The sequence below is a fragment of the Sarcophilus harrisii genome, chromosome 1, assembly GCF_902635505.1.
Source record: "Sarcophilus harrisii chromosome 1, mSarHar1.11, whole genome shotgun sequence".
NCBI lineage: Eukaryota > Metazoa > Chordata > Mammalia > Dasyuromorphia > Dasyuridae > Sarcophilus > Sarcophilus harrisii.
Genome location: NC_045426.1, coordinates 543,766,281 through 543,778,517, shown reverse-complemented (window position 1 = coordinate 543,778,517; position 12,237 = coordinate 543,766,281). Strand labels below are relative to the sequence as shown.

Here is a 12,237-nt window from a genome sequence, read left to right as displayed (position 1 = left end):
ACCAAAGTATTGACAACCCTCATGGAGGATGCCCAGTAGACCTTATGGAAGGGTTCTTGTAGATGCTAAGGTCATTTAGATGCAGATGACATTCTGTTGATTGCATCAAGTATGAGAACATGACCTAGCCTCTTAAATGAGACTCCAAATCACAATAGGATCAAAGGTCTAAAATATCTTTTAAGAGAAAGGTTATTCCAACACTCTGATTTTGCAGATAAGGAAAATGGAGACCAGAGAAGCTGAATGAATTGTCTAAGGTTGAACAAAACAGTAAGTGGCAAAGAATAAGAGATATTTAACTTGGATCCCATGACTACAAATTCACTTTTCTTTTTCTACACTTTTTCTGCAGTATGGGAGACTTTAGCTTGTCTCCCATACTAAACTTAAAAGACTTCAGCCTGGCTATCCATCATTAAAAAAAATAAAGTAAATAAAAAATACGAGGCTATGATATGCACTTGGATGGAAAAACCAAAGAATTCAATCATTAAAATATACATCTTGGATAGATAACTTCATATGGACACTGAGCTAAGAGCCAAAACTGAACAAAAAGAGGTAAACTGAATTTCCTCTCAAAAACTGAACAGTGATTTTGACAGTCCCAAATTTTTCCTCCCAAATCATGTCCTTTCATTTTTATATAATTTTCTTGTGCTGATGTTTTATGGCCCAACATCATGGACTAATGCAATCTCCTTGGAATTAAAGTTGAAAGTCATCGAAAGTATACTGGAGAGGCATATCATAGCAAGAAGAAGGGCAATACATTGCCAAACAATAAATCACACAAGAGAAGTACAAAGTATGTTATCAGAAAACTACATGATGGGAACCAGACATAAACTGACCATCCAATGATAATAGAGAACTAAAGAAGGGCCCCAACAAGAGGCATTGACCTCTTGAGAAGGAAAGGGACAAAAATTACACAGGATAAGAAAGTATAGATGAGGTACTATGTGCATCATTTGGAGGAGCTATCAATGATATACACATATCTACCCACCAGTCCAGCTCACACTGGATCAGATTTAGAGCTAGCAGAATCCTTAGGGGCCATCTACAATCCAAAGTCCTCATTTTACAAGATGGAGAAATTAAAGTTTAGATTTGCCCAGGTCACACAGATAATGACTGAAAGTTCAGAGCACTAATTCTATTACATCCCACTGTTGCCCATGTTGACAGTGATTCTGAAGAGGACAAAAGAATCTATTCCGTGAAAACAAGAATTCTGCATATTTAATGCATATGTAACTTTACTCTGCCTTTTAACAAGTACTGACTTATTTCTGATTTATTGTCATGAGAAGGAAAAAGACAATTTCTGGAGCCCAAACATAATTGCTAAGCAATGCAATAAAAACTAAATTAGTATTCTTTATGATAAAAAAGAAAAATGATGTTACAGTATAATCATTCCATTGTATAAGTGCTCTTCAAGTGGGGGGGAGGGGTGTGGTTGAACTAAAATAATTACAAGGCTGTAGTGTCTCTGTGTATTTTGCTATATAACTTGCTATGTTATGGAGAACTGCCATTAATTAAAACCACACCCTTTTACTTGTTAATGCACAAATACTTTAAAAAAAAAAAAACCCACACCCATCCTACTTATAGCTGGATTTAAATTATTGAGAAATATGTAGTCAAAATGTAAGGTATGAGAAGCTGGATGGTGGAGATTCTGGGCCATCAATATTCTATATTCACTAAATTTCATCTATATTCAAAGGCTTATGAGTTGAGGCTTCTAAGGTAATTCAATCCAAACTCTGTACTAACATCCCTACAATGAGGCGAGTTGCTGACTAATTGGGAAGTTATGAGAAAGGCTAGAGTTGTGACTAAGTAGGAAATCACAGCAAGGGCTATATGAGAAATGTTAGAGAATGAGATCTGTAAGTACTGGGAGCCAACATTTGAAAAAGTTGGTTTCAGAAATCAGAGATAGTAAAAATAAAGGAATGAATTTAAGCAAATGACACTAGATTTTAAAAGACAACAAACATTCCTACAGGCAATAAAGTTCAATGAGGCAAACAGGGCAAAGTTGATGTCTAAAGAAATGTATCCTGGTGGAAAATGAAGAGATGGCTGGTCTGGGTTCTCTCCTTAAGTCGGGGATTCTCCACATCACCATCCAACCAGAGGGACCCGTGATGAAACATGAGTACCAGCACTGATGTGATCTTACAATACAGAGGCTTCTGGGGGACAATAGAGAAATCCAAAGAAGTATAGCTGGGATGGGAAATGAACGGACATTTCTTGTATGAGTCCCCTTCTCTCCCCTTACACAGCCATCATGATGGTACAGATTCTCAGCACTTTATAGCTGGACTATGAAATAACTTTCTGATCGGTCTCCTTCTTGATGCGCATGATATTCCTATCCTCTGTTTTGGTACCTTTTAATTGGCTACCTCTTGAGCCTGGAATGCTCTCCCTGGTGTACTAAGCCTCACTTCCTGGCAAAACTCAGTTCAAAGCCAACTTAGCAGATGTAAAGAAGTCTTTCATGATCTCTGTATCTCCCAGTGTTTCTCCTGGCATATTACCTTCTATTCTACTCTGTATATCTTTTAAAAATATATTTTATTGATAGTTTCCATTTCTTATATCATAATAGTTTTCCCAAGTATCCTTCCCCCTTGTCTCCCAGGAAGCCATCTAGTATTCAGCCATATATTATTACAAAGTATTTTTAGAGAGGAAAAAAAATCAGTACAACTTATTTATACAGTGAAAAAGTCCAAAAACAGCCGCGATATGTAGCTCTTACTCTCTTATCTCTTTATTCAAGTCTTGTTTGATCTTTGTAATTTTCTTAAATTCCTTCTGATTTTTTTCACATGTAATTGTTCTTTCCATCTGAATCATACTTAGTGCATATATTGTTTTCTTGGCTCTACTTACTTAACTCCAAAGTTCTATTTACTTAACTAGTATAGATTTTTCCATGCTTCTCTGAATTCATTCCATTTGTCATTTCTGACAGCAGAATAAATAACATTCCATTATATCTATGTATTCTAATTTGTTTAGCTATTCTTCCATATATCCCTTATATGTATCTAGTTATTTACTTATCATCTCCCCTATTACAACATAATCTCCTTGAAAACAGAGGCTGTTTTAAATTTTTTGGGGTATCTCAAGCACATATTACAGTATCTAGCATATAGTAAACATATAGTAAGCTTAAAAAACATCTGTTTACTGTTTATTGACTGATCTATATCATTTCTTTTCAATTATACCTTCAATATTTTGAGAGGAGAAATTATTTATTTATCATTTTCCCAAGCACTGGAGTTTGGAGATAAAATATGAAAACTCAATTTTCTTTTCACCTCCCCAACTAAAGAAAAAGCCATTTAACTTCCCAAAGACCAGCTTCTGCTCACCACTCTTTAGCCCGCAGTGATAAATGCAGGGATGTTTTCCCAGATTTCCACACATATGGATCTTTCTAATTGTAGAAGTTGTGGTGAGGGCTTACAGGGATCCTGCACATAAACAACAGGAAGAAAAGCTCCTTGTTCACCCTTTCTAGACACTAATCAAGTGTTTAGTTACTTAAGCAACACCCACTTAAGTAGGCTTCTGAGAGGAAATAAACTAAAGCACCAGAGAGGGAACAAGGTAGAAAAAGGAAAGCAAAATTGGACACAAGCACTGTAGCCTAAGATACAATGAGATGGAAACAGTGAGGAGATAGAAAGACCCTACACATTTAGGAAGCTACCACACTATGTTATCAGTTATAGGCCAACTTTTATTCTTGGACCTGATTCTTTTACAGAGAATAAAACAAGCAGCCTCCAACTATACTCCGGGAAGCACTCCTGAGGAGTGCTACAGACACTAGGAGTGTTCAGAGAAGCCAATAATGCATTCAATCCTCTGCAGTTCAGGTAAGCAGAATACAGGTTCCTTTTTTTTTTTTTACAATCATTAGCAATGGAGAGGAACAGCAGACTGATTTAAATTTATTACCCTCCTGAGGTAGAGAGAAACTGTATAATTGGCCTAGCACCTCTCATTCATCACAGAAGTCATTCTAAAATAGTGTACAGTCATGTAAAATCTTTATCTCTTAAAAAGAAGAAAAAGAAACAATGTTTTAAAGGTTCTTAAAGGTTTGAAGAGAGTTGAAGATTCTAGATCCATAATTCATTAAACAAACATTAACATCTCTGTCAGGTCACTGGAAGGTCTTGTTAAAAAGATTATTCATTCTATGATAAAAGAAGCCAAAGAAATTTCAGGAAATCTGCTGAAGATTTCTTCCTACATATACTTACAGGATTAGGGATGCACAACCGGGTTTTCTGGATTGTAGGTTTTAAAATTCAAGCTATCCACCTCTCCATTAAAAACTATTATGGAATTATGTGACAATTTTTCTAACTCAGAAACTGAGGTTATGAAACTCATAAGCCTTCCTGGAATTTCTTGAGTTTCCTAACACCATGCTGCTAATACTTTTATAACTACTATGGAGAGCCATCGTCTCAGGGTAGAAATCACAATGGAATTAGAAACAGAACCTATGAATTCCAGTCCTGCTCACCACATGATTTGTTTAACAACATTAAGTAAGAAACTTATCCATAAACTTCAATTTCCTTTTCCTAGCTCCAAAGAATACTTATGATGCCCAAAGAAATATAAATTGTAAATGTAAATTTTAATGGACTCTATAAATGTGAACTACTCTTCAGGGCACTGATCTAACCTTTCTCCTAACCTCCAATCTCCCATTTTCAAAGGTCTCTCAGTTATCTCAAAAATAAACATCTTGCAAATATCTTAAACTTAACCTGGCCAAAAAGGAACTTGTCTTCTTTTCCCCATCACCCAGGTTCACAGATCATCCTTCGACTATGTCCTCTCTCATATCCAGTCCTTTGCTTTCATAACATCTCAAACAGATTCCTTCTCTTCTCATTGCCAACACTCCAGTACAGGCCCTCATTCCCCACATGTGGACTATGAAAACAGCCTTCTGTTTGGTTTTCCTGACACAATTTTTTCTCCATTCTGGTCCATCCTCCTCAGCTATCAAAGTGGTCTTTCTTAAGCATATATCTACCCAAGTCATACCCCACCACAAACTGCAGGGGCTCCTTATAACATTCAGGATCAAAGAGAAAATTCTCTATTTAAAAACCTCCAAAACCTGACCCTTTCTTATCTTTCCAGTCTTACACCTTCCCCACCCTCCAATGATACAGGCCTTCTGCTATTCTTTGCATAAGACATTCCTATCTTCTAACTCCATAAATTTTCACTGGGTGTTCCCAATACCTAGAATTCTCTCCCTGGTTATCTCTACCTCCTGATTTTCCTGAATTCCTTCAAGTTCTAGCTAAAATCCTGCCTTTCACAAGAAGCCTTTCCCATTTTCCCCCTTTTAGTCTGCTAAAAGACTTCAGTCTAATATTATCTTTAATTTATCTTGTATGTTCATTTATGTATATAGTTGGTTGCATTTTTCCTTCCTCAGAGGCAGCAAGGTAGAACAGTAGACAGAATTCTGGGCCTGGAGTCAAAAGAGTTCAAATCCAACCTCAGACATTTCGTAGCTGTGTGACCCTACTAGGCAAGGCACCTAACCTTGATTTGACTCAGTTTCTTTCAGGTGATGGAAACCCCACCCCCCTCCCGTCTCCTACTCCAGCCAAAACCAACCAGGGATAATAGTGTCTCTCCCATTCAAAGTTGTTATGAGGATCAAATGAAATGATATTTGTAAAGTGCTTAGCATAAGGCCTGGCACATAGTAGTCACTCAACCGACCTTCCTTATTTTCTTTCTCTCTCTGTGTCTGTCTCTGTCTCCCTCCCTTCTTCCCTCCCCTCTCTCTCTCTGTATTTGTCTCTTTCTCTTTTTCTCTCTCTCTCACCATTAGGTTATGAGCTCTTTTAAAGCATAGGGTTTTTGTTTTTTTGTTTTTTTTTTGCCTTTCTTTGCATTGCCATCTCTTAGTACTGTGTATAGCATATAGCAGGTACTTAACAAAAACTCAGTTTCACTGATTTTATGGTAGGCCTTGTTCTCAAAGATCAAAATATTGGTGGGGGGTGTAATATAGGGGGAATACCACTGGATTAGGACTCAGAAGATCCAGCTTTGACCCACCATTTTCAAGCTATGTAACTTTGGACAAATTATTTATTGATCTATAATATGTATATACCCTGCATGTGCATCTTTCTTACTAGTCCAATGCAAAAATATTATAAATTCATTATATATAAAGCACTTTGCTAGCTAATGGGGAGGAGCAAAGTTGGCACAGTTGCAGTCCCTGTTTGGAAGAAGGAAGAGGAGAGAGGGAGAAAAGAGAAGGAAGATATGAAGCATTTATTAAGCACTACTATGGGCCAGGCACTTTACAAATATTCTCTCATTTGATCTTCACTATAATCCTGGGAGGTAGATGCTATTATCATCATCCACATTTTAAAGTTCAGGAAGTTGAGACAGACCAAGATTAAGGTTCTTGTCCAGGGTCAAACAACTAGTACATGAGGTAGGATTTGAATGCAGCTTTTCCAGACTTCAGGTGCAGCACTGGGCCACAGTTGTTTTATGGCACTTATAGTCAGAGGAGGGAAAATATTACTGTAACATAAAAGAATACAAGCTAAGTCCATAAAGGTGTAAGCAAAGTACTTTGTGAGGTACAAAGGAGAAAAAGGAGTTAATAATTGGGAATGTAGGAATAGTAAAAGCTTCAAGGAGCATGAAGCATTTGGATAATAGTAATTCAGGAGGCTAAAAAGAGGTAGAAAGAAGGATATTCAAGGCAGAGGAGACAGTGTGAATGGTAGAAGGTAGAAATGGGGAATGTCCAGGGCACCACAAATAGACAAGTTTGGATAGTACGTAAAGCACATGGAAGGGATAGGAGTAAGAAGAGACAAGACTAGAAAGGTCACATGATATCAGCATTTCACAGGAACCCGGAACCTCAATACAAACTCCAGAGCCCGGTAACAAGTTGGCCAAGCCTAGAGAAAGGCAGCACTCTTGTCTTGCTTAATCCCCCTCACCTTCTGCCGTTCTACTTCTCTGCTCCTAATAGAACAGTGCTATTCTGCCAAGTGCGTTTTATTTTTAATGTTAAATCCAATGTATGTATACATATTTATACAATTATCTTGATGCACAAGAAAAATCAAATTACACATGAAAAAAAGCGAGAAAGAAAATAAAATGCAGGCAAATAACAACAAAAAGAGTGAAAATGCTATGTTGAAATAGCACTCAGCTCCCCAAATGGAGTTATTTAATGTCTTGTCATGAAATAGGGGGAAAATAATCCTTTGTTATGAAAGAAGACAAAGTGCCTATTAGATGAACTCCTCCAAGGAAGCTGTCTTTCCCTTTGGGAAAGGCCTGTCAGAGACAGAATATTTCACTTCTGTTTACAAATCACTGCTAATTAAAATCACAATGTGCCCAACATAATCTTCAAATACAGACTCACTTCACTTTGGAACATTTGTACTGGTAATACATGGAACTGAGAAAGTTAGAGCTTTTGAGATCTCTACAAATACATCGTTTACAACTAAGTCACTGTCTCAGTCCTAGAAAGATTTAAACGACTTGCCCCCAAATCACCCATGTACCAAATAGCAGATAACTTTCTGGAAAATTGTATATATGCACATACAAGCAAATCCCATGATGACAAAACGCAACATGTAACAATTCCGACAGTTTTGGCTTCTGTTTCACTTTTGTCATTGCATCCCTAACACCAACTCAATGGCATGCAACAGGTACTTAACAAAGGCTTGTTAATTTATGAATTTTTTTTTAAAACTAAGAGTAAACTACTCTACTGCATTTAAAACATGACCCAGTTTTACACACAACCTCTCAGGAATAGCTCTCTTTTGTAAAGTAATGGACATGGAAATATATACTTCTGACCACACATTTCCCTTCTTCTCCCCCTCTTAAGCACTGTCCTCAGCCCTAGGGAAGCCATCATGCATCCCCAAGGTAGACTCCGTGCTTTGTTTTCACCATTCTAGCTGTTACCCAAGGTTACTGAGTCTTTGGGACAAGCTGCATCAGAACCATCCAGCCCTTGACAAGAAGTGCCCCAAGGCATCCTGGCACCAGAGCACCACGCTCAGCTGGGAGTCTGGACTCATGAAAGGTGTTTTTGCAACAGCTCTCTTACTTGTTTATGTTGCTGCCTTCTTTCAGACGCTCCCCAGCGGCTCCTGTTTTAGACACTCTTTCACTTCCAGCCAAGTCTACCAGGCTGACCTTACTGACTTTCTCTCCCGAATTCTAGTTGGTAGAAACAGGAAGCAGGCAATAAATGTTAAGGCATAAAACCACACAGAAAACAACAACCTGGTAGCATTGATGTTTGTGCCAATTAAAAAAGAAACCTGTATCCCTGCCCCTACTCAAAAAAGAAAAAAAAAATTTCCAAAGAAGTCAGACTTTAAATCTACACATTGGTGATTTAGGGAAGGAATTAACCCAACCAGATTTTAGATTGGTGCAGAAATATGTCATTTCATCATGGCTTTAATTTTTCAGGGTTCCTACAAGGAAATCTGAGAGATTTGTATATGTAATAAAAAATCTCTATCTCCTAACAGTTCAAACTGGAGAAGACTGATAAGCTTGCCAAGAAATGTTTCTTTTAAACCCTATCATGAAATTAAAAAAAATAAAACTAAACAAAACAAAAAAAACAACTTTTACTTGGAAACTTTAGAATTATTCCCAGTTGGATGTTGCATGTTGTACATTTTATAAAGCCTCTTGCAAAGTAAAGTAAATAGGCTTTTTTCTTTAGAAAAATGACATTCTGGATTACATTTTGTTTTTCCCATAGATTTCCTTAGTTCTTTGTAAAACAAAGATCTAGATGGCATTGCAGGCAGGGATTCCCTTTCATTTCATTTGCTATTTATATAATATTATTGCCATGTCCTCCAGGGACGAGCCCTCAAGATTCTTGCTGGTCTTGATTATAAAACTCTGGATTAAATAAAGCTATGGGAGGTCAACTATCCTAATCAAGTCTTCATCAAGTCAGAGGCAGACATGCAATATGAATCCCAGTCCCTGACCATGTTATGAATTATTTCATCCATATAGTATTCTATTGTCTCCACAGCTTCATGGCTCCCACTTACTCCAGACTGCAAGTCATACAATGTCTGTGTGACTATAATGTTGAAGACAGCATGGGAGCGACTGCTTTCCTCATTCATGTTAGTTGCCGCAACTGTTCGAGATTTGTTTCCCTCAGACATCAATGACTCAATATCCTAGGGCAGAAACACAAAGAAAGGGTTCTAAAGAAAAGAGAATACTACAAGTCTGAACACTAATTTTCCTTCTGCTATATCAGCAACATATCTCCTTTGTAGAAGTATTCCCTTCCCTCGGATCTTGTCAAAACCTGGTTTGAACTTTCATTCCCATCTTCCCTTCCCTTCACTGTGCAAATCTGCTTTCAAAAATTTTATATTTAGAATATCTTTCTTATCCATTCTTTTCTTATCAGTTACATGCTTCTGTTTTTCAAGTTTCTCTAAATATGTTCTAGGATGCAATTAACAATGAATTCCTAAAGCTCATCTTCTAGGCACTGGGGCTCCACTGCTTCTGAACGTGTTTGGTTTTAGTGTCTTTCTATCAGCCCAATACACATTCATTTAAGAAGATTAATTACAGAAGGTGATGAATGGACGCTCTGGGCAGCACTAGTCTAGAGCTATAATCATTTAATTGGCTGAAGTGATTACCTCACTTTGAGACAATGTTTCAATACCAAAGGTGATTACATTCAATCTTTATCCCTATGTGGCTGATTTGGCTAATGTTTTTCTGAAATAGTGGGATTTGTATGAAAACAGGGATGAAAATGAAAGGAGAAAGAGCCATCCACTTTAACAACTACTTGTTTTTTTCTCCTCCCATTCTGGATTGGTTTGAGAACTTCCAAAATGAATTCATTGATAAGAGATGAATTTAGGAAACAACAAGATAAGACAGAGCAAGCAGTAGACTTAGAGCAAGGAGTCCTGGGTTCAAGTCTATTCTTAGACAGCTAGCATCTATATGATTTTGGGGAAGTTGGATGAGATAATTTACAAGTTTGTTTTTTTTTTCCCCACATCTAATAATTATTTGAGTTTCATGAGGTAAATTTTAGTCTTACAAGAAGTGTCAAAGAAGTTGACAAAAGAATACAAGTGTATACTGTTTTAAGAACAGTTAAGCGAAAATTCAACTTTGGAAGCAGATTAAGTTAGAATGATTTTTTTTTTTTTAAAGAAAGGAGATTCATTCTAGAGTTCTTTTAAATAGTAAATACTAAATCATTTAAAATTAGATTAGAAGTAGACATTCAATTAACCCCTGATTTTTAAGGAATTCACCTTCCTTACCAAAGGAGGTATACTCATAATTTAGAAATATAAGCAAATTAATATATTAAACAAATTTAAAATATTAAAGACTTTATTTTATAGAAGAGTATGAAAGAAGTCTAGCTATTACAAAAGGACAAAATACTTTTCTTTCCTATAAAGCAAAAATGTTTAAAGGGTTTTTAAAAAATTAAATAGTTGGGCTTCTGAAAATTTTCTAGAGTAAAAAAAATTATATCCATTATCAAGAAGGTCAATACCTTAAATATAGTGACTACTTAATGGTTCCTTTAATGTCTGAATGAATTTTCAGAGTATATATCCCAGTGATTTTGTTTCCTCTTAAGTTATCTTTTTCGAACTTATAGTTAATGAGACCTTGTGTCAGATACTTTAAATCCTCAACAACCATAAAAAATTATTCCTATTGTGTCTACAGACTAAGAAACAAAAAAAGAATAGGGATGTAGATTGATCATTTCTGATTTTATTTTAATCTCTCAACAGATGATTATGTAATGAAACCTGTTAGAAAGATGCAGAATTAATTATTCAGTCTTCCTGATAAAAAACAGACAATTTTCTAATTCCCATCTTTTCCATTTCTGTAGAACTAGGGTGAAAAAAGACATGGTGAAAATTAGGATTCATGATCCCTATCTATCTATCTATCTATCTATCTATCTATGTGTGGTTTATCTTCTTTTAGGAATTATCTGTAGTCTAGTGTGGAAGATGGAGCAGTACACCATGAAGGCAGAAAATGGTCATAGTTACTTTTGTACATTAAACCCACTTCATACAAAAGCCCAGGTTCAGTTAAGTTAAGATCTTGCAGGGTCACACAATTAGTAAGTGCTAGAGGCAAGATTTGAACCAGATCTCTCCCACCACCTTCTAAAGTTCTTACTACTATTCAGTGCTGCTATTGTGAGCTCTGAAAAAGATTGATATGATCAAATAGTGCTTTAAGAGACCAATGGGATAGTAGTGAGTGTCAAACTAGAAGCAGAAAAAGATTAGAAGCAGAGACAATATACTGTGACATTCCAGGCAGAAAGGATGGATTTATTTTCAAAGAAGTGATATGATTTAATTGTTGCTGAGAAGAGGAATGAGTATTAATGTCTGAGGTACCAGGAGAGTGGTGATATCACTGATAAAAATGGTTCTGGAAAGGAAACTTAGATGTTTGGTTGATTGGCAGGCTATTTTTTTGGAGGAAGGTAAAAGGGATGCAGAATAAGTTTTAGTTATGCTAAATTCAAAGTAATGATAGGATATTCAAGTAGCCATATCCTGCAGGCATTTGGAAATACAGGAGCAGAACATAAGAATTGAGTTAGAGACAAATTTGTAAGATGTCATCCTAGATACTATTAGTTAAATTTGTAACAATAAACACCAAAATCACTAAAGAAGGATAAGAAAAAAGCATCTAGGATAAGACCTCTGGGACACTGAAAATGAAGGGTGAGATAAGGGAAAAAAGGTACTGATAGAGGGATAAAGAAGAAGTGAGTATAGATGAAGAAGAACTAGGACAATATGATTTATGGAAGCCAATGGAAAAAACAGTTTCAAGAAGGAGAGAATGGATTATTCACAGTGTCAAATATAGTAGAGAAACCAAGGAGAAAGAATTTTGAGAAAAGACTATGAGGTTTGCCTAGTAGGAAGTCATTAATAAGCTTAGGAAAAGCAGTTTAATAGAGTGAAAAATGATATCTTATGTGTTCAGCAACCACAAAACATTGGAACTCATATCTTCCCATGAAATTTGCATAAGTAAATTGAT

The 12,237-nt window shown here is 36.3% G+C and overlaps 1 protein-coding gene across 7 annotated transcripts in view; it reads right to left on the bottom strand.

Moving 5' to 3' along the window:
- Positions 1 to 12,237, bottom strand: part of KIF13A (kinesin family member 13A) — a 247,494-nt gene that overhangs the window by 91,650 nt on the left and 143,607 nt on the right. For all 7 annotated transcript variants that reach the window (XM_031946800.1, XM_031946801.1, XM_031946806.1 and 4 more), the window contains 2 exons: positions 9,198 to 9,332; positions 8,222 to 8,334 (listed from right to left, as the gene is read on the bottom strand). In XM_031946800.1, coding sequence (XP_031802660.1) covers positions 8,222 to 8,334; positions 9,198 to 9,332 — 248 coding nt within the window. The remainder of the gene's footprint in view (positions 1 to 8,221; positions 8,335 to 9,197; positions 9,333 to 12,237) is intronic.